The sequence below is a fragment of the Oryctolagus cuniculus genome, chromosome 10 (assembly GCF_051225735.1).
Source record: "Oryctolagus cuniculus isolate XC-2025 breed Fujian yellow rabbit chromosome 10, ASM5122573v1, whole genome shotgun sequence".
NCBI classification, from domain to species: Eukaryota; Metazoa; Chordata; class Mammalia; order Lagomorpha; family Leporidae; genus Oryctolagus; species Oryctolagus cuniculus.
Genome location: NC_142876.1, coordinates 126,106,546 through 126,129,119, shown reverse-complemented (window position 1 = coordinate 126,129,119; position 22,574 = coordinate 126,106,546). Strand labels below are relative to the sequence as shown.

Here is a 22,574-nt window from a genome sequence, read left to right as displayed (position 1 = left end):
TGGTTTTCAATTTCTTTGCATGAAATAAATTCATTTTTAAATTGCATTTCTTTGAATATATATGTACATATATGTACATCAAACAATATTTGTGATTCATTCTCTTGAATTATCTCATCCACTTTGTTTTCCATATTAATTTATAAATTAAATGATCTATTTTAGGATCATATTTTCTATTAAGGGTTCTGGAGATGTTTAGAAACCTATACATTATTTTCTTTACATTTTGTTATTTCAGAAGAAATGTGTCCACATTTTAAATGAAATAGTTTAGAGCACTGAAATTTTAAACATCACCGTTAAACTTTTAACACGCAGCTATTTGCATTGTCAGTGGTGTGTGACTGTTGTCACTCTAACTGATCTTCTGTTTGTGACTTTGGAACAACTACTGATGAGTTTGCCTCATTCATCCGTCCTCTTCCTTCCCTAATGATTACAGACTCATAGTTTTCTGTTATTCAAGGTCACAGATTATTTCTAAATGCTTTTCATCAATGATTCATTCATTATTTCACTTACTGAATAAACATTACAAACATTCCAAAACTTTGTGGGTGATATTATTTGGAATATTGGCAAGGCTCTTAGACAAATCAAATGTACTCCTTGATTTTGTAATTACAATGTCATAACTACAATGCGGTAATAAAATATATAAAGATCACTTAATATTAATAATGTAGTTTTAAATTGTTTAAATTGTAACTGTGATTAATTTTGATGAAAGTATCCTTTTCTCCTCAGAACGTTATGCCCTATGGATATTTTAAGTAGGTGGAATGTAAATACCAGAGAGGTAATATCTTCTTTTTTAAAAAAATATTTATTTTTTTATTTGAAAGTCAGAGTTACACAGAGAGAGAGAAGAGAGGCAGAGAGAGAGAGAGAGAGGTCTTCCGTCCGCTGGGTCACTCCCCAGATGGCCATAATGGCTGGAGCTGCGCTGATCCGAAGCCCGGAGCCAGGCGCTTCCTCCAGGCCTCCCACGCGGGTGCAGGGCCCGAGGACTTGGGCATCCTCCACTGCTATCCCAGGCCTCAGCAGAGAGCTGGGCTGGAAGCGGAGCAGCCGGGACTTGACAAGTGTCCGTGTGGGATGCCGGCACTGCAGGTGGCGGTTTTACCCTCCGTGCCACAGTGCTGACCTTAGAGATAATATCTCCTTAAACTGCCCGAGGAAGTTGTGAGATACAGCTGAAGCTCTGTAGCAAATGTTGCAAACCCATAGCCTTTTCCAGGCGCGAGGCAGTGCAGCCGTCAGGGAGAGGCGGTGTGCAAGCTACGGGCCTGTGAGCCAGGCTGGCCCTGTTGCCGAGGTGAGGCTGCCGGAAAGCAAGGGCCGACCGTGTCCCCTTTCTGATCTGCCCCAGAGTGCGATGTCTTCCATAGATACTCATGAGCTGTTGCTAGGGAGAGTGTACGACACCTGCGCGGCGGTGACAGCTCTCACCGCAAGATGATGTCCTGGAGGCCCAGCGCGGTGAATTGTCTGCACGCTGTGCGTGTCCTGTGACTGCACCGCGCGCCTGACGCTGCTCCCGGGGGCGGCTGTTCGCAATCGGCAGAGTCTACCTGAAGTCGGTTCAGTCTAGGAAAACCGGCCTCTTCCAGGCTTCGAGACGACTCCTGACGAGCCTCCTGGGACGGGCTCGCCCCGGGAGAGGCTGTGACCGGGGCCGAGGCCGCCATGCGCCTGTGCGGGGCGCACGAGCCGGAGGACCAGCCGGGGCCCGCGCGAGCCCTACCCTGGAGCACCGGGGACGGAGCTGGGGGCCGCGGGAGGACCCTCAAGGCCGGGGGCCGCCACCGGGCGCCCGGGGCAGCCCCGTCCCACTCAGGAGCCAGGATCTCGCTCTGATTTCCACTGCACACGGCGTACGCGCAGGACAGGGACGTGGACCCTGTCAGGGTGGAAAATCAGGTTTGGGTTCGGCCTAGAGCGGTGAGGACCCCGCGCCCAGACTCCGCGCGCCTCACGTGATGCACACGCAGGGCACCCCGCGGCCGCGATTTACGTGCTGCCCGCTGCGCTTGGGCGCACGCTCCCGTGCCTCCGCTTGGCTCCGCACGCGCTCAGCGCTCGTGCACACTGCGCACGCGCACAGCCTGTGCCCGCCGCCTGCGCGCTCCCGTGCCTCCGCTGGGCTCCGCACGCGCTCAGCGCTCGTGCACACTGCGCACGCGCACAGCCTGTGCCTGCCATCTGCGCTCCCGCGCCTCGCGCCCCGCCCCCGGGCCTGCGTTTCCGGGCGGAGGGGCTGTTTCGCTGTTCTGTGACTGGTGCCCGTGTTGTCCTGGCAGCTAGTGCGCGCTGTCAGGCGGGAGCGCTGAGGTCGTGCGCGTTCCGGAGTCAGTCAGCCGGGCAAAGCCGGCCGCAGCCGGCCGCTAACGCGGAGGGAGCGCGCGGGCCGGCGCCTACAAACGGCCGCCCTGCGCATTTCCGCCCCGCAACCCTCAGAACGCAGATGGAGCCCAACAATGGCGTATCTCCCTGCTGGGGAGCACTTCACCGCCGGCTCTCGGGCTCTGCGCCCGGCACTCGGGACTCTGCACCCGGCTCCCGGGGCTCTGCGCCCGGCACTCGGTACTCTGCACCCGGCTCCCGGGGTCCTGCGCTCGGCACTCGGGGCTCTGCACCCAGCTCCCGGGGCTCTGCGCCCGGCACTCGGGGTCCTGAGCTCTGCACTCGGGAGTCCTGAGCCGACTCCCGGCTCTCGGGGCTCTGCACCCGGCTCCCGGGGCTCTGCGCCCGGCACTCGGGGTCCTGCGCTCGGCACTCGGGGCTCTGCACCCGGCTCCCGGGGCTCTGCGCCCAGCACTCGGGCTCTGCCCCCGGCTCCCGGGGCTCTGCGCCCGACACTCCCATCACCACCGGTCGAGGCTTGCGGCCCGCCATGTGGAGCTCTGCTCCCAGGACTGGAGCTTCGGCGCCCGCCATAAGGTGCCGTCACGGTCACTCGAGCCCCTGCGCCCGCCATTCGGTCCCTTCCCGCGCCAGGCCCCAGGGTCTCTGCGCGCCGTGCGGTGCTGAGCTTCCGTCTCCTGTGTTGGATGCGCTTCCCGGACAGCGCTCAGGGCGGCTGGCCCGTCCTGCGGAGAGGGCCGCACGCGTCCCTGGTCGCCGAGCAGGCGCTGCCTGACCCTGGCGCGCTCTGGCCCGGAGGGCGCGTGTTCACGCGGCGAGGGCCTAGGGTGCCTCTCGGTGAGTCGCTCGGTGTTCGCCTCGTGGCTTAGCCTCACGGTTTTATTTAACGTGGAAGAGCACCTCAGCTCACCTCACGCGGAAGAGCCGTCGAGGGGGTTCCTTCCGGTCCGCTGATGTTTGGGACGGTGAGATCCTCCAAGTTCACAGTCAGCATTTCCCAGGGAAATAAGAGAGCCGAATCTGCACATTTCCAAGGCCAGGACAGGCAGTGTTGATCCCGGATGTGTTTGTGCCGTATGGTGAGCAGATATCGACACATTTTCCATAAAACATCTCCTGAGGTGGACTGCAGTGGCGCGAAGTGAAATCCAGTCTTAATCCTGCTGTGCACCTCATGTGGATGACAAGTCATTCAGCCCCCGGCAGTCATGTTAGTACTCCGAAATCCTTCCGATTGCGTTACTGTTAGAAACACACGGTTGTGAGGCCCCATTATGGACGTTGTGTTCATTTCTAATTTTTGTGTGTGTGTTCCTAGAACATTTTAAAAGATAATGAGACCATTTCATTTATGGTACTGTGTAATAAATTTACATAATGAAACGAAGATCTAGTTTGACTTAAGGAAATTTTAAATACGGTGTGAAGGTTTTATTTTGAACTTAAAGCAATATACATTTCAAACAGTTCAACAATGCAGAGTTGAAAAAGATCTACTTTCTTTGCTCCACACCTAAACTCTTTTTTTTTTTTTTTAAGATTTTATTTATCTGAGAGAGAGAGATACAGGCAGCGAGAGGGAGACAGAGGAAGGCCTTCCATCTGCTGGTTCACTCCCCAGATGGCCGCAATGGCCGAAGCTGAGCCGATCCAAAACTAGGAGCTTTTTAGGTGTCTCCCTCCTAGGGTGCAGGGACTCAAGCTCTTGGGCGTCTTCCACTGCTTTCCCAGACCATAAGCAGCGAGCTGGATTGGAAGAGGAGCAGCTGAACCGGAGCTGTTGGAGGCTCAGCCTAGGAGGCCACAGCGCCAGGCCGCACACCTGAACACATAAACTCTTCAATTTGGCACTTGACTAGTGTTGTCAGATTGACAAAGCTGTTGCAACTTATTGTGCTTCCAGTAACATTCTTTTCTACCTTTTAAAAATATTTACACATAAGAGTAAAAATACTAAAGTTACTAGTCTGCAACTTGCTTTTATTATTTAACTTATTTTATTACAGTTTTCTAGGTTACTACTTATAGCTTCTATATGAAAAGCATAGTTGGTGTTTATTAGAAATATGTGAATATTTAAAAAAATTTGAAAAGGTAATTAAGAGGTAAGTTTCTTTTGATGCAAAAAAATTGAAATCGACGCACATGAGAGTTCTTCATAAACAACATTGGTTTCACAAATTTTTTTGTATCAAAGCAAACATCTTTTAATTACTTTTCCCACAGTCTTTTAGAAGTGCTTTTATTTGTGCAATAATTTGCTGAATAATTTCCTGCTCAAAATATTTAAATAATTATCAACAAAAATGCTACAGCAAAACTCCTTTACACACACCAGTGGCCTTAGAGCACGTATGGTTTCGTTTCTTGTCAGAGAAGAAGAATCGGGCATTATTGTATATCAGGCTAAGCTGCCGCCTTGAGATGCCTGATTGAGATTGCAGCTCCTGTGCTTCTGCCCCAGCTTCCTGATAATGTGCACCTTGGAAGGGAGGGTGTGATGCCCAAGTGCTTGAGCCCTACCACCCTGTCTGCTAGACCTGGATGAAGTTCCGGGGCCCCAGCCTAGGCATTACAGACATTTAGGAAGTCAACAAGCAGTTAGAAGCTCTCTCTTCCTCCCTCCCTCTCTCTCATATCTGTCTCTGTCTTTCAAGAAGATGGAAAAATAAATAGGTAAACAGTAAGAATAAGAATGTGATATAATTTACCAGTGTATAGACAGAAAATAAGAGCACCCTCTTTGAGAATGCACTTTCACTTTTCTTCCCTCCTCTCTGCTTCCCTCCTCTGCCCCTCTCCTCCCTTCTCCCCCACCCTCCCTGCCTTCCTTCCATCTTTTTTTATTTTTCCTCCCTCTGTCTTTTCATACTCCTTCCTTCCTTTCCTGCATTCTCCCATTTTTCTTTCTTAGGTTCCATGCATCTCTTCTATGTTTCTCTTTTGCATTTTATTTTATGTAGCTACAAAAAGTTACTTTTCCAAATTATGAAAATCCAGATGTTCTTCTGCTTACTAAGTAGAGAAGGGCAGTGTCGAACATAAAATGCTTGCTTGCTATTGATTTTTCACATTGACACTTAGACTTGGAGCTCTGCTCCCAGGACTGGAGCTTCGGCGCCCGCCATAAGGTGCCGTCATGGTCACTCGAGCCCCTGCACCCGCCATTCGGTCCCTTCCCGCGCCAGGCCCCAGGGTCTCTGCGCGCCGTGCGGTGCTGAGCTTCCGTCTCCTGTCTTGGGTGCGCTTCCCGGACAGCGCATCCAGCGTTAGCAGGCTGAGGAAACGATCCTCCACGCGGAAAGCGCACACGTGTCTTTCCTGGTGGTGATGTCCTGGGCTGCTGAGGCAGTGAAGGGAACACAAGTTTGTGTGAGGACTGCCGTGCTGGCCCCATTCTATGTGTCATAGTAGACAATTTGTTCAGTTCTCGTATCTCACTAAAAGAAGATGAAACTATCATGATAGTGCTGCTAAGTGGAAATTAGGTAACATATGTCACACGCATATAAAAATGCGTTGGATTGAGCCAAAGTTCCGAGAACTCAAAATTTGAGGAAGCATGAAAGCCGTCTTGCCATTCTTTCCATTATAGATGCCTCTGCATGCTTTAGCTTGATGCCTGTCCATCATTGCCTCTCTGAGCTTGTATAACGTAAGGAAATCTGTTTGCTGTCTCCCTTCCCAACCACTATAACAAATCACTCCAGGTTTCATGATATGACTGCATACTGGGAAGTTTTCTTTCAGGCCTTTCAGCAGTCATTTGAAGAGGTGGAATGGAGCTTACTCATTAGGGACTGTCTCAGAGGCCCACAATAGCAGTAGCTTTAAAATTAGACATGTGAGGCTCAAGACCCAAAGCTATTCGCCTTTATGGGGGCATAAAGTTGCTGCTGGGGAATCCATTCAGTTTACCAAATTGTAGACCAAAATTTTGTTTTGTGAGCAAAGGGACTTGGGGGCGTTAAGGGATATTTCTAGGTTTGCTGGTGAATTAAACTTCTTTGCTTTGAGGATATTTCTTGTTAAAGAAGTAGAAGTCACTCTTTAAGATCTGTGCATTCTTCTCTACTAAAAACTAATATGGACACCTTATTAAATGTTTAAAGTTCCTTTCTTATTAAGTAGATTTTTTTACATGAGTACAACTGATATACTCAGACCCTAGTAGTCTCATAATCTTTTCATTGCCATTACAGTATGGCAAAGAAGTCAGAGGGCAAACTGCACGTTGAACCCTGGAGATGTCGGATTAGAGGCAACACCTGCCAGTGGTTTCATCTGAGCAGAGAATCTTCCTCGCTGCTAAAATGTGAGTTCTTGGTTTTCAAAACTAAGAGTAGGCGGCCATTGGAGGGTGAACCAACGGCAAAGGAAGACCTTTCTCTCTGTCTCTCTCTCTCTCTCTCACTGTCCACTCTGCCTGTCAAAAAAAAAAAAAAAGTAGCTTTTGTGAACAAGCTGGGAATCTCAGTTGAAAGAATTTCATAGTTTGAGATATTTTCTTCCTGGTATTAGTAACATTTTGTGTATAATTTACATTTAGTCTAATCAAGAATCAAGTGATTTTTCTGTAAAAGGTTGCACACTTTGAACTTTTTTGGCTTTATGGGCGAGCAAATTTAGCCACACTAATCAGAAACAGACCAATACTGCTGACAAAGTGGAGAATTTTGGAATCTAATATTGAGCCTCAGAGCTGGACTCTTGGCTTAAATAATACATTTCTAAATTATGGCTAGTAAAAATAATACTAAAGTGAGTTTTTTCTTCTGTAACAGGAAAACTTTGGTGGTTATGAGGAACTAAATATAAAGCAGGCCACAAACATGTTTAAGGGGAAAATGACAGTAGTATGTGCTAAAGTGTCTGTGTGAGACTTGAGTCTGCAATGCAAACTTTCGGTCTGCCTGACACGTGCCACCAGCTCCCAGCTGTGATCGCAAATGGAACTGTCGCTCCCCCTCTTCGCGGAGGAACGACACAGGACCCTGCGCTGTTGTTTTGTCTGCTCGGCCCTTCCCGGGTTTGCTGCTGGTTCTTCCCGGGTTGGCTACCGACCCTTCCACCTCCGTGGAAGGGCGGTTCCCCCTGCCACTTTCCCCACTTCCGCGGGGGAGCTGCACACTGCCGGCCGGCTCTCTCAGGGGCTGCTCAGATGTTCCTTCAGATAGACGTTCCTGGTGCATGTTGTCTCTCTCCTCCTTTATAGTCCTCTTCCACCAATCCCAACTCGGCTGCCCACACGCCGAGTACGCTGCTCTCCTGCAATCAGGAGCAGGATCAGCTTCTGCAAGTCATCACTCAAGTTGGCAAGAGGCAGCTGCATAGAAGTTGTTACTCCCTTCTCAGCGCCATACTGTGGGAGAGCAGATGCATAGAATAAGTCTTAATTCCAGTAACTTAGTCTAGTCCGAGTTGCTCCCCACAGGAACCTCCAAAGCAAGATGGGGGTGGAGGTTGTGGACACAGCTGAAATGCTGAAATGGCTCTGGGTCACTGGTATGCCATCCCTGAGGGACAGGGCAGTGGCTTTACTGCGAAGGCACGCTGGGGCCTTCTTGCTGGCTCAGCAGAGCTGCCCTTGCAAGCTGCAAGGAATGCGATCCTGTTCTGCTGACTCTGCTGTCCATAAAGCTTTGAAGTTTACGCCGACCTCCTCAGTGTGGAGTGTCAGCCCAGGCCTGCACTCCTGACATAGGAAGGGCTGGTTAACAATTTGGCATTTTTCTATGATGGATGCTTTAGGATGTTTCCTCTTTTGCATTACGTATCATAAGACCTTTGGGATACATTGCGACCTGCTTGAATGTTTTCTCTTCACTGCATTCAGTGCTGTGGTCAGCAGGAGAATTGGGTGTTCATTTTGAAAAAAAAAAAAAAAATCTATTTGCTTCTTGCCAAAGCTGTTCAATTTTAGCCTTTGGCTGTGAGAATTTTATCAGAAGTATTTGTGATTCAGAGCATCATACATTTTATTTTGCAATTCCTTATAACAACCAGCCCTTGGGAAAACATGACAGTGAACAACCTATAATTTTACAAATTAAAAATGTTTTTTGACCTATTATTGAAAGGAAAAAGTAATCAGTGACTTCTCTGTGGACATAGACTCTAATGGTTTGAAACCTCAGCAGTTGTTTAAAATGCTGTTTATTTGTAATGATCAAGCACTTCTTAGACATTTTTTTCTTTCAGTGATTTTTGAAGCATTATCCTTAGACTCCCTGCATAATTATGGGTCAGAAATGTCTGGAATTACTGGTGATAGAATCCAAGGCTCTGCATTTTTCCTAAGCTTCCTAAGTAATTATGTGATATAGACTAAAGTTTGAACTATGCTATTCAGAACCTCAATTTTACATAAAATTATGATCGTGAGAAAATAGATGTGTTGTGTTTTTTCCCCAACAATCTGAAAAGTTATTAGTGGAACTTGAAGGAGAATTCAGGTCTCTTTACTCCAAAGATGGTTTCTAGAGCCAGTGTGAATTTGATCTCAATCGATTCTTCTTCCTACAGAACTCATAGAAAATGAATTTCATAATTAAAGAATTCTTGACATTCTTAGGATAAAATTAACATTTTCACAATTTTTCATTCTTAGGCTTATGTCTCACCTTTTTAAACAAACCTTTTCCTGACTAAGTCTAATTTCTCTTTATTTTGTGTGAAACAGTTCTGCATTTTGATTTCTGATTGGGTGTTCCATTCTCAAGACTGTGTGTTTTGTTTCATTTGTGTGTTTCCCATTAGTTTTCATCAAGATAAGGCTGCAGTTGCAAATGAATGAGCCAGAGTCCCAGCCCATCACAACAAAGGCTTATTTTTCACACACACACATTGCATGTCCAGCTTGGTTCAGCATAGAGCTCTGCTTTATTCTGGTGCTGTCAGTGTTTTACTTGTATAGAAAATATTTCTTGTTCTTCCCCCTTACACATATGGTAGGATTACACAATGAGTTTCTTTATGGTTGCATTGTGCCATGTGACTACTTCTTCTCAGTAACTTGTAAGTGGCAGTTGCAGCCATGGCAGTGGAACAGTTCCTTGTTGATGTGGGAACTGTGACATCTCTCTGGCATGGCAGCTGGGAGCATTGAAGATGGTGCCTGGTCCCTTGGCATGGGTCCCTGAAGCACCAGGACCAACAGAGCATTGCTGCAGACTCATAAGTGATACCTTGCAAAAGAGAAAAATGAACTTTTGTTATTTTGTCCTCTGAGATGTCTGAAATTGTTTGGAACCTTGGTATCAGATGGACTCTTTTGGCCACCTGCATAACAGTCAGAGAACCAGCCTGGAGGAAGCTGTGCCTACTGGCACGTGTGGCAAGTGTAGCATGTGGCCTCTTGATCACTAGTGACATGGAATATAGGTGTACACAGCCTTTCGCTGCTCAGCCCAACAATGGCACCAGCCATTTTCCCTCAGAGTCCATTAGCCAGGGCTGGTTCCTTGATGCTGACATACCACAAGGAGGGCAGCAGGCGTAGAGAGAGAAGAACTTGATATGCTGAACTCAGTCATGAGTGAGACACATCATTCTTGTTCTTAGGAGTTTTTCCATGATGCACTACTTAGAAGTAGACATAATGACTAGTGGACTTCACATAGCATCGAGAAGCCATAATGGAATAGACAGGTAAATATGCATGTAACAAAATTTGTAGACCATAGGTTTAAAGATAGATTTTTAAAAACCTGACAAATATTTTTGCAGGTAGTGACAGAGGTTGATGTTGTTACTCAATAAGTTTTCCAAGCTAATTTTTTAAAACTGGAAACATCATCATTGAAAGACAGGGGTAGTCTGTGAATTCACAGTGTGAATACACAAACCCATAAACCTGAGAGGAAAATGTGTACTCTCAATATCCTCAAGGAATGCAATAAAACAATCAAGCATAGATCTAGCCCACCAGATTGGCCAAAGTATTTTAAAAGATGATAATTACAAGGCCAAGAGTTGAAAATCTACAATTAGTTTAGAGATCAATTGAATAAAACTTATGAAAATTAAAAATATACCAAGAGAAGTATTGAAAAGTATAAATGTGTATATATATTCACTGGAGCATCATTTCTAACATTTAAAAATTAGAGCTATACTTATAAATTGGGGATGAGTTTAGCATGTTATGGTATACACATGTAATGGAATTCTGTTACAGGCAGAAAATAAAAATAATGGAATTCTGCTCAGTAGGAAAATCTTGGGTGTGTACAAGGAAAGGAGAGTCCAGGAGGCAGTGGCATGGTCAGCTGGAGACAGCAGGATGAAGGAAGGGCAGTGGGAGTTAAGCGTTAAGTGGTTGGTAGGTAGAGCGAGAGTGTAGCTTTTACTATGACTGATATTTGAAGCCTGTTTGATGGATTGGAACAAAAAAAGCAACAGTACTTTAAAAAATCAATTAAAATGATCTCTCTGCCTATTGTGTGGTGAATTGAATAAAATGCCAAGAAAAGAGGAAAGGAAACTGGGTGGGTAGCTTTTTTTTTTTTAATTGACTTTTTTTTGAAAGTTTATTTTATTCATTTGAAAGAGTTAGAGAGGTAGAGACAGAGAGAGAGGTCTTCCATCCACTGGTTCACTCCCAGATGGCCACAACGGCCAGAGCTGCGCCGATCAGAAGCCAGGAGCTTTCTCCAGGTCACCCACACAGGTACAGGGACCCAAGGACCTGGACCATACTCCACTGCTATCCCCAGGACATAGCAGAGAGCTGGATTGGAAGAGGAGCAACTAGGAATAGAACCACCAGTGCCCATATGGGATACCGGCACTTCAGGCCAGGACATTAACCTGCTGTGCCACAGCGCCGGCCCCTTTAAATTGACTTGTAAAATTTTGTTTCGGTGGGGGGGGGGTGTGAGCATTTGCCATATTTCTCATTCACTTGTTTATTCCCCATATGTTTGTGAGCAAGGCACTCAATCCAGCTCTCCTACTTGCATTGTGGGGACACAACCACTTGAGCTATCACCTTCTGCCTTTATAGGTAGCCAATTCTCATGTAAAATAAGAGATGTCAGAGACTCAGAGCAGAGTGGTAGTGTTGAGAAATCTGGAATAATTTTAAGGTAAAATAATTCATAATTTGTAATGGATTAGATACAGTGAGTTAGAGAAAGACTGGAGTGAAATATGATTCCAAGACTGACCTAGTGAAAGGCTGTGTGGCAAGGGCTGAGAAAGGAGTAGTCTCTGGGAAGATCACAAATGTAATTAGGGCATGATGATGCTGAGTTGCCTATTTGACATCCAAGTCTGACTGAATGTGTGCATTTTGGAGTCGTGAGCACACAGATGATATTAAAGCATTTTTATAGTGATAAACCATGTGATCATCTGGACGGAGCAGTTACACAGAAAAGGCAGCCATCCACTGTGCCATGCTGAGATGAGCAGAGTAAGCTAATAACAAAGAAAAGAAGCAAGTATGCAATTGCAAGGGTCATGCAGAATGGCACCTAGGAGCCAGTTGAGATATTTCATGGGGAGCTTGTGATAAGCTCTGTCAAATATGGATCAAGAGCAAGGAAGATGGCTGAAAATTGAAACCATGACCAGACAGCATGAAGATTACTGGTAGTCTTTGCATGAACATTTGGTGTTGTGTGAAAGTAAAGTGTAATTGCAGTTGTTTTAAGAGAAAAGGAGATAATATGGAAAAGTGTTGGAAGAGGGTAGAGTCTTGGAATAGTAGATGGCAGGGCATATGGAGTGAAGGCTTCTATTGCTGTTTATAAATAATAGACATTTACAATGTGTGTGTGCTGAGGGCAGTGATCCAGTACAGAAGAAAATACCAGGATGCACGGGATAGAAGGAGCAGTGTGTGAGAGGGGGTGAGGGGAAGACTTTTTTTCCATTAATTTTTAGGTATAAGTGCAGCATTGTAGCTGAAGATTCAACAGGAGGGAACGAGATGTCCTGTTAGAGAAGGGTGATACAGTGGAAGAAGGAAGAGGAAAGGGACCGTGAACTAACTTGTGCAAAGTAATTTACATACTGCATCACTTAGTCTTTTTCCTTTTGGCTTTTTTTATTTTTAGAGCTATTTTGGATTCACAGTCCAATTAAACAGAAAGCGTAGACTCATTTTACCTATGCCCACACCACACATGTGAAGCCTCCCCCATGCATACATCATGCACGTGTTTTAAAACCTTTATCCACATAGCAACATTATCTCAAGTCCACAGTTTACGTTAGTGTACATGAGGGTACAGTGCTGCTGCTGCACATTCTGCGAGCTTTGACACGGATCTACTACTGCAGCAGGTGCATTTCATTGTTCTAAGAATCCGATGCCTCCTATCTATTCACCATCCCCCCTTCTCCACCTAATGCCTGGAAACTATTGCTCTTGCCATTGTCTTGCAAATTTTAATTCTGTGTGGTACAGTACACACAATACAATATTTACTTTCTTAGCCATTTAAGTGTACAGTTCAGTGATATTGTCTAGTCATAATTTGTGCAACCATCCTGATCATCTACAGAACTCTCTTCATCTTATCTAACTGGAAGTCCAATATACACATTAAACTATATCTCCCATTCCCCTGTACTGCAGTTCTTGGCAAACACCCTTCTACTTTCTGAAGCACACTATACTGTTATTTTTGTGACTGACTTTTCACTTACCATAATTTACTCAATTTTCATCTATGTTATAGGAGATATAAGAATTTATTTCACTTTTAATAATGGATAATGTTTCATTGCATATATGTACTTTTTTATATCTAATTGAGTCTCTTTTAGACTGTGTATAGTTGGATCAATCTCTGTATTTCAGAAGTACTTAATCCGTTGCATCCAAAGTAAGAGACAATTTGTGTCATTTACTCATTGTTCTCTATATTTCTTGTAGCTATATCTGTTCTTCATTTCCTGTATTATTTTATTCTGTGTTTAGTTTGCCTTTGGTAGTAAAATTTTAAAATTTACTTCTTATTTACTTTTGTGTATAGTCTGTAACTCTTTTCTTTGTGGTTACCTTGCAAATTACATCTACTATCCTTAAGTTTAACATTCTAACTTAAATTTATATCAGCTTAAATAACATACAAAAACCAATTCTTTGTAGCTCTGTTGAGGTCACTCTCAGTTGTTCGCATCAAAAGTTACATCTTCTTTATATAAAAATATGTACCCTAAAATAGAAGCATAAACTAACATTTTTTAAAAAGAGTTACTAATTTATTTTAAAGGTGGAGTGATAGAGAGGGAAGGCAGAAAGAGGGAAAGAGAGAGAGAGAGCGAGAGAGAGTCTGATTTGCTGGTAAACTTCCCAAATGCCTGGACCCGCCAAATCCTGGAATTTGGAATTCAATCCAGGTCTCCAAATGAGTGACAGAGTCTCAACTACTTGAGCCATCACCTAGTGCCCCCGAGAGAGTTCATTAGCAGAAAGCTGAAATTGGGAGCAGAGTCAAGACTTGAGGCTGTGCACTTTGATTTGGGATGTCGGTACCCAAGTGGTATCTTACCTGTTAGGGAAAATACATGTCGCTGTTATTAAATAATATTAGCATTTATAATTTTTGTGTTTTTACCTGTACTGAGATACTTATTTCTTAACTTGACTTTGAATTACTGGTTAGTGTCCTTCATTTCACCTCGCAAGATTCAGTAAGGCATTTATTACAGTGTAATTCTAGGGGGGAAAAACTAGTTTTTTTATAGCTGGAAATGTCTTACTGTCTCCCTAATTTTATGGACAGTTTTGCAAAATACTCCACTGACAGTTTTTTCTTTCTGTCTATACATACATATATATAGCTTTTATTCTATTTTTCTCTTGTAAAATTTTTAATTTTGACAGCCTTGGTATAGTTTGTAGATACAATTCTAAGAGTACAATGCTATCCCCTCCCCCTTTCCCTCATTGCTCTCTCTCTCCCACCCTTTGGTTTAAATGTATCATTTAACCTTCTTCTGGCCCATAAAGTTTCCCATAGGAAATCTGCTGATAACCTCATTGTGGATCCTTTGTATGTGGTAAGTCACTCTTGTTTAGCTACTTTCAAGATTCTTTGTGTCTTCAAAGATTGGTTGTAGTATGTTTTGATTTGGGTCACTAGGTTCATCTTGGAGTTTTTTTTTTTTTTTTTTTCCAGCTTCTTGGCTTCTTGTATTCATGATTTTCATCAAATTCAGAAGATTTTAACAGTTATTTCTTCAACTATTCTCTCTGACCCTTTTCTATATCTTTGCATTTTTTTTTAAGTTTAATTCCATCCGCAGCCCCAGCTGCCCTGTGACAGGGCATAGCACATTCCCAAGATCCAAGCACTAGGATGTGGACATCATTTCTTGGCAGCAGACATTATTCCGCCTATCACACCTCACTTCTGGGTGCTTACAGTTTTTTTTTTTTTTTTTTAGATTTATCCATTTATCCAAAAGTCAGAGTTACACAGAGAGAGGAGAAGCAGAGAGAGAGAGAGAGAGAGAGAGAGAGAGAGAGAGAGAGACACTTCCATCCGATGGTTCATTCCCCAATTGGCCATGATGGCCGGAGCTGTGCTGATCTGAAGCCAGGAGCCAGGAGCTTCTTCCAGGTCTCTCACATGGGTGCAGGGGCTCAAGGTGTTGGGCCATCTTCCACTGCTATCCCAGGCCACAGCAGAGAGCTGGATTGGACGTGGAGTAGCTGGGACTGGAACTGGCACCCATATGGGATGCCGGAGCTTCAGGCCAGGGCATTAACACGCTGTGCCACAGCGCTGGCCCCTACCTTTGCATTTTGGACTCTCACAGTGTCCAGGTTGGTCTTCCTGATGAGTTCACAAAGAAATGTTTGACTTTATTTTCTTCAACAGGTTTTTCTTTCTGTTACTCATACTCAGTGATTTCCACTGTCCTCTTCACATTTGCTGATGCTTTCGCCAGTTTGAATCTGCCTTTGAATCTGTCTAGTGACTTCTAAAGTCTCAGATAGTACTATTTTTCAACTCCAGAATTTATTTTGTTTTTATTTGTAGGTTTTCTATCCCTTTATAGACAATCCAGTTTTGTTCATGTATAGTTTTCTTGACCTTCTCCACATCATCCTTTGCTTCTCTGAGCATCCATATGACAGTCATTTTAAAGTTTTATCTATGGATCAGTCATCAGGCATTTTTAAAGTACAGTGCCTGGCTCAAATTTTTTCCTTTGGATGAATCATAGATTTTTTTTTATTTACTTAAGAGACATAGTTAAGAGAGAGGGAAGGAGAAATAGAGAGAGAGAGATCTTCCATCTGCTGGTTCACTCCCCAAATGGTCTCAATGGCCAGTGCTGGACTGATCTGAAGCCAGGAGCCAGGAGCTTCTTCTGGGTCTTCTACACAAGGGCAGGGGCCCAAGCACTTGGGCCATCTTCTACTGCTTTTCCAGGTCATAGCAGAGAGCTGGATCGGAAGATGAGCAGCCAGTACTCCAACTAGCATCCATACGGATGCTGGCACTACAGGCAGAGGCTTACCCTACTACGCAATAGTGCCGACCTCGATTTTTTTCTTATTAAAAACTGTACTTGAGAATGTAACAATGGAATGTGGAAATAATGGAATAATAATGGAATAATGGAAATCAGACTCTCCCTCTTCAGTCCAAGCTGTGTCCTTATGGAAGCTAAATATTTGAGACGATCCGAGAAGAGATTGATAATATGAGGTAATTTGCTGGAGAAAAGAATTTTAGGAAGCACAGAAAGAGCAAAACAGATTTACAAGTCAAGGGGAGTGGGTGGTGGGACCAAACCAAGTTCTTCAGTGCCAGAAGAGAAGAGCCTTGCCAGAAAGGCTTCTTGGCCGGCGCTGAGGCTCACTTGGCTAATCCTCCGCCTGTGCCGCTGGTACTCCGGGTTCTAGTCCCGGTTGGGGTGCTGGGTTCTGTTCCGGTCGCTCCTCTTCCAGTCCAGCTCTCTGCTGTGGCCTGGGAGTGCAGTGGAGGATGACCCAAGTGCTTGGGCCCTGCACCCCATGGGAGACCAGGAGAAGCACCTGGCTCCTGGCTTCCATTTGGGGGGCGGTGAACCACCGGAAGGAAGACCTTTCTCTCTGTCTCTGTCTCTCTCTCTGTCTAACTCTGCCTGTCAAAAGCAAAAACAAAAACAAAAACAAAAGAAAGAAAGAAAGGCTTCCCTAAGGCACTTCCAGAAATAGAGTGAGCGCTGCTGTTGACAAGCACTGGTGGTCTGTGAAACAGACTGCAGGGCGGAGTCATGCTGGAGGAGGGGTCAGTGGAGTCACTGGGAGCACTCACTGAGCTGGGCTCCTCTCTAGGTCTGTGAGAAGCTTTGGAAAGAGACTGTTGCTGGAGGCTGTGCATATTCACAGTATGGATCGTTCTCTCAGGGGCCAGCGCCTTGGCGCCACTGGGTTAATCCTCCGCCTGTGGCACGGCATCCCATATGGGCGCTGGTTCTGGACCCGGTTGCTCCTCTTTCAGTCCAGCTCTCTGCTGTGGCAGCTGGGATAGCAGAAGATGGTCCAAGTGCTTGGGCCCCTGCACCCATATGGGAGATCAGGAAGAAGCTCCTGGCTCCTGGCTTCAGATCGGCACAGCTCCGGCCGTTGTGGCCATTTGGGGAGTGAACCAGTGGAAGGAAGATCTTTCTCACTATCTGTTATGTCTACCTGTCCAAAAAAAAAAAATTGCTTCTCTCAGTATGATGGGTTATACAGGATTCCAACAGTCTCATTTTACTTAATATTTTAAATAGTTATTAATGTTTTGTATTATAGTGAGATATATCGTGTGTTTTTTCTCACTTTTAAACTTACAAGAAAATACTGGTCTGGAATCAGGAAGATATGGTAAGTGCTTGAATTGTCTAATAAGGAAGAAATCCTTACATCTCTATTTTACTTCAGCTGTTTGCAATTACTTAGCTAAAGTAAACCCATGTTCACAGAGAAAATTATAATCATTTTACATAAAGTTGTTAAAATCTGATGGAACAGATTCTAAGAATCATATTTATTGATGTATGAGCAACTAACCTCCAAGCAGATGCCTTCATCTGATTTTCTATAATGTCTAGATAGTCTTAGGAAGATCTACTGTTTTCACAAGTTACATAGTGACTCCCTCTGAATACAGTCACCTACACCAAAGCTTTATTTCCTACATGACTTATAACGCCTCTGACCTGGGAAGTATCAGACGCTTGCTTGTGTATTTCGCATTCATTAGGGGATTGCAAGGATCATAAGGTGAGCTGTGGAAGTAGACTCCTAGTGTTTGGTGTCCAAAAGTATAGGCTTTGTCTTCAGAGAATTTACAGCATCTCTAAAGACAGTCATGTGCAGCCATTTCTACAGCACAAAGTAGACAGAAATAAGTATCACAAAAATGAATTTGGTTGAACCAGTGGAAAATATCATGGAGAGCATGACACTGGAGATTTTATGAATAGACTATTTTAGGGATAAAAATCTGTGTTAGGAATAAGGGAATTTCAGGCTAAAAAAGACTTTAATGAAGATGTGACAATGACAACCTGCTCTGATAAACAGGGAAGTATCTAGAAGGTGAGAGTAAACCCTGACATGGGAGAACCGAGAGATGTGGCTAAAAATATCTTTATAGGGCATGAATACCAGTCGAATAATTCTGATTTTAGTATACATTTGAATTTATGGGTTATTAAAAATTTATCTTAAACATTCTTAACCTGTATAGCTCACACCATGGTTGATCTTGCACCTGAGAGCAGTTAGTAAAACATAGACAGTTGGCCGGTGCCGAGGCTCACTAGGCTAATCCTCCGCCTTGCGGCACCGGCACACCGGGTTCTAGTCCCGGTCGGGGTGCCGGATTCTGTCCTGGTTGCCCCTCTTCCAGGCCAGCTCTCTGCTGTGGCCAGGGAGTACAGTGGAGGATGGCCCAAGTACCTGGGCCCTGCACCCTATGGGAGACCAGGAGAAGTACCTGGCTCCTGCCATCGGATCAGCGCGGTGCGCCGGCTGCAGCGCGCTGGCAGCTGCAGCGCGCTGGCCGCAGCGGCCATTGGAGGGTGAACCAATGGCAAAGTAAGACCTTTCTCTCTGTCTCTCTCTCTCACTGTCCACTCTGTCAAAAACAAAACAAAACATAGACAGTCATTTATTTTACTGGAGGGTACAAGACTATATCTTTCCTAATTTTTCTCAACCTTTAAAATTGGATGAATTACTATTGTTTCAGTTAATGAGATGATTCAGGACAAGAATAACTGCAAGTGAAACACCAAAAGATTAGGGAAAGTGCATATGCACACCAGACAAGTATCAAGTTGGAAAAAAAAAAATCTGAGCCATTTTTGGGTTACTGATATTCCACATCTGCCAGCTTTTGTTGCAAAACTTCCTCGACTTAGGAGGAAATTAGTGTTTTAGAACAGGAGCTAGCAGATCTACTGTGTCATAGGCTGGGAGGTATGTACTCTTGTCTTTGTAGGGCAAACAGTCTTGTCCCAAGACTCAGCACTGCCTTTGTGGGTGGAAGCAGACAGAAGCAGAGTGCCAGCGGATGGGATGCTCACCTTGTGCTAACATGTTTCACAAAACCATCCATGGTTTATTGGCCTTGTTCTAGAACATTGTTGGGAGCAGGTGTGTGAAGAGTTGAAGAAAATGACTGTGATATTAAGGCACTCTCATACGATGAAAGCATTCCCTGAGTGCTCACTCTGATCCACCCAGTGGGATCGAGGCAGGAACCAGGCCTGACTGTGGCACTGGCCTTTCCAACCCTGGGCTAATCAGCAATAAGAAAAGTTCTTCTTTGACAAGTCTTTCACTGCTGCAGGGCAGAGAACATTCAACACAAGCTACGTAAAAGACAGGCGCACATGAATGGCAAGGAGATCGCACAGAAGCGTAAGCCAGAGACTGCCCTAGAACTGGGTCTCAAGAGAAATACAAGCTGACTGGCGCCGCAGCTCACTAGGCTAATCCTCCGCCTGCGGCACCGGCACCCCGGGTTCTAGTCCCGGTCGCTCCTCTTCCAGCTCTCTGCTGTGGCCCGGGAAGGCAGTGGGGGATGGCCTAAGTCCTTGGGCCTTGCACCTGCATGGGAGACCAGGAGAAGCACCTGGCTTCTGGCTTCGGATCAGCGCGATGCGCCAGCCCCAGCAGCTATTGGGGGGTAAACCAACGGAAAAGGAAGACCTTTTTCTCTGTCTGTCTCTCTCACTGTTCACTCTGCCTGCCCCCCCCCCCCAAAAAAAAATAAGAGAAATACAAGCTGAAGGAGATTTTGAGGATAGTGACACATAGTTTTCTCTCATTTCATACCTTGGATGATGAATTTTTTTTTTTTTCAGTAAAACCCTTGAGGTGAATGCTATACCATCTCCATTATATAAGAAAATGGAGGCAGCTAAAGAATAATTGTATCCAAACAGTGTACAGAATGTCAGAGAAGTCAGAGAAGGTCTTTTAGTCTGACCCATTTGCCCCCAGAGCCAATGAAATTAAACATGGCCCTGAATAGTCCTCAAGCTTAAGGTGCTTTGCTCTGAAATGTGAGCTGGATACCGAAAACACCTAAGATTTACTTAATCATAATATGTAACATTAATTGATCACTTAATTTATGCCAGGGCTTCATGCAAATTATCTTCTTTAATCTTCATTACCCCTGGGTCCCTCCCCCCCCCAAAAAAAAAAAAAAAAACCATGAATAGCGATGACTAGAACCTGGACCCTAAACTGTTGTGTCTGACTTTAGAGTTTATGCATTTCACCTTCAGGCAGAAGAATACCTATGAACCAGACCCAAAATGGACACAGGGGCGGGCTGGCAGTGAGAGAAGGGAGATGTCACCTGGGTAAGAGCAAGCGTCTGTTTGATGAGGCAGAGGGGCCCTCAGATTGTCATCGTGGGTAAAGAAGGTAGAATTTTTATAAAAGAAGCAATTGAGAACTGCCACAGCATATGGCTGGGTTGGAGGTGTCAAACACCACAGCCTAGGAAGATGAGATCTGGACGAAGGCCAGCAGGTTTTGCAAAATATTGGCCTCTGGTTACATTTAAAGGAAGGGACAACCTGTGTTTATCTCTCAAAGGTCAATGGAAAAGCAAGTATCTGTGAGGAACAAACTAGCCACCTACTGACTCTTGAAACACTGTGGCTCAAATACAACAGCACAAAATTTGGAACATATGATTATTTCATGTATAATGAGTAATTGAATTTATTAACACACACTTTGTGAAGCTAAGTAACTTCTGTTGAGTAAAAGCAAGCAATAAATGCCTGGGAGGGCAGGATAAGAAGGGTGTGGGCCTGTTCGAGATGGTGGATTATGTTATTCATGGTGGTTTCATGATTGTATAACCATGTTTGTGTCTACATTTCAAAATTCATTGAATTATAGACTTTAAATATGTGTAGTTTGCGGTATGTCAATTATAGCTCAATGAAACTCTAAAGTAATAAAGAGTTTGCATAGAGTAGTAGTTAGCTTGCAAGGGCTTAAGGAAATGGCAAGTTAATATGGATCCTAGAGCACACAGTGTGCATTTCAGAACCTTGCCTATACAAAGGAGGAAATGGAAATAGATGACCTAGAAATGACAGGGTTTTTAGTTTTTAAAAAGTGAAATCTTACATTTCCTTATCTTGTATTCACTTTTGCTCCTGCAGCTCCAAGTAAAACATAGAAATGCTATTTGTTTTCTACTAATATTTTTTACTCAGATGGATTATAAATTGTAGTAGAAATATGTTTTAATTATTTTTTAAACGTAAACTGTTTTGAGCAGTATGATCCCATGAATAAAACTGGCTAATGTTGAACATGAATGTGTACAAATTCTGGTCCCTTCAGCTCTTCCTGGACTCCACTTGGCAATGCTGGAATGCACCATACAATCCCCATCTCCTGGCCACATGTTCCCTCCGAGGGAAACCAGTCTTGAAGGAGATTCTGCCTGCTTTGGGTGGGAAAATGTATATGGGAATAATCTCAAGATGAAATTTTAATGGTGTTTTTTGTGAAATGCTTGCAACATAACTGAAAATACAGCGTTATCCAAATTACTACAGCAAGGCTCTCACAATGGCATCGCTCTCTAATTTTAAATCCGTGGGTCTATTTTCGAGCTATTGTACTAGCCGTCATTTCCCTTCTCAGCCACCATGGTCTGCTGACCAGCAGTGTTCCTTGCAGAGGGATATCTGACTTTGCCGATCACTTTGTGTGCTGTGAGCCTGCAGGCAGCATGTGTGGCTCCCCATCCAATCTCCAGTTTACTCTCAGGGAATGGGTTTTCCTTTCCCAGTCAATGAGTATTTCACATAAGGACAGGGGGGAGGGAAATGTTTATTGAAGTCTCTTTAGAAGAGGAATGAAGGTAATCCCCATTTAAAATCGTTCTTGCCTTTCGCTCTAGTTCATTTTTAAAGGTCGAATAGTGTATGAAGGCTAAGCTTTAACGAAGGGATTTGTTTTGTATTGTAAGGGCGTTCCAACTAATGTGACATCTGTGCATATCTTTTTGTATTTTTGAAGGTAATTTTGTTAATATTGCTGCTGCATCACAGTGGTCAGGTCTTGGCAAGACTTGAGAGTGCAGTCTTTGTTCTATGGATGTGGGCTTTGGTGACTGGTGATTAACACAGTGGGGCTCTCAGGTGGCCTAAGAGAGCCCTGTGTGGTGTGAATGCAAGCAATTTTCCCTGTGCAGTCACTGAAAACTGGGCCTGCTTCATGGATTCCTGTCAGGGTGATTCAACCTCTGGACAAAATGCAGAGCGCAGATTGTGTAGTAAGTGTCCCTGGGTGTGAGGAGTAGCACGTGTGTTCACCTTTGTGTTTTTGTGCCCAGAGGAACTGTTGGGACTCAGTGCTCAATACTGTGACAGTTTCCCCTGCTAGCACAGAGACTGAGCATATGGAAGTCAGAGATGGGGAGGATATTTCTTGGTATTCCTTAGCTCTGTTTTTGGATTGTGATCTAAAATTGTATTATAATCTGTTTAAAAGTCTCCATATTAAAGCCGCCTACCCTTGTTTATGTTTGCTTGAGTGTCTTCTCTGGTGATTGTTGCTTTTAGCCGTAAGAGGTCCCTGGGGATGTCTCTGCTCCTGTTTCCCTGTAGGACTTGTGGGCTGTGTGGCCCTGGGCTCTGGAGCAGTGAACCCCACTGGAGCAGGAGGGAATACGCACCTGGTGTGCAGGGGGGCACTCCGTAAAGTTCATAGA

At 44.6% G+C, this 22,574-nt stretch overlaps 1 protein-coding gene across 1 annotated transcript; it reads left to right on the top strand.

The window, feature by feature from the left end:
• The first annotated feature begins 1,692 nt into the window (after positions 1 to 1,692).
• On the top strand, positions 1,693 to 22,362 carry LOC149124480 (uncharacterized). Its single transcript, XM_089304928.1, has 4 exons — positions 1,693 to 1,804; positions 1,953 to 2,589; positions 6,573 to 6,685; positions 21,197 to 22,362. The coding sequence occupies exons 1-4, from the start codon at positions 1,693 to 1,695 to the stop codon at positions 21,349 to 21,351; spliced, it is 1,017 nt and encodes a 338-aa protein (XP_089161054.1). The 3' UTR covers positions 21,352 to 22,362.
• Positions 22,363 to 22,574: the final 212 nt, after the last annotated feature.

Excerpts from the sequence above, each read along its gene's own strand:
- LOC149124480 (XM_089304928.1), top strand. The coding sequence starts at position 1,693 with ATGCGCCTGTGCGGGGCGCACGAGCCGGAGGACCAGCCGGGGCCCGCG. Across the intron at positions 1,805-1,952 it reads GAGGACCCTCAAGGCCGGGG|GACCCCGCGCCCAGACTCCG; the intron begins GCCGCCACCGGG and ends TAGAGCGGTGAG. Across the intron at positions 2,590-6,572 it reads GGCTCTGCGCCCGGCACTCG|TATGGCAAAGAAGTCAGAGG; the intron begins GTACTCTGCACC and ends TTGCCATTACAG.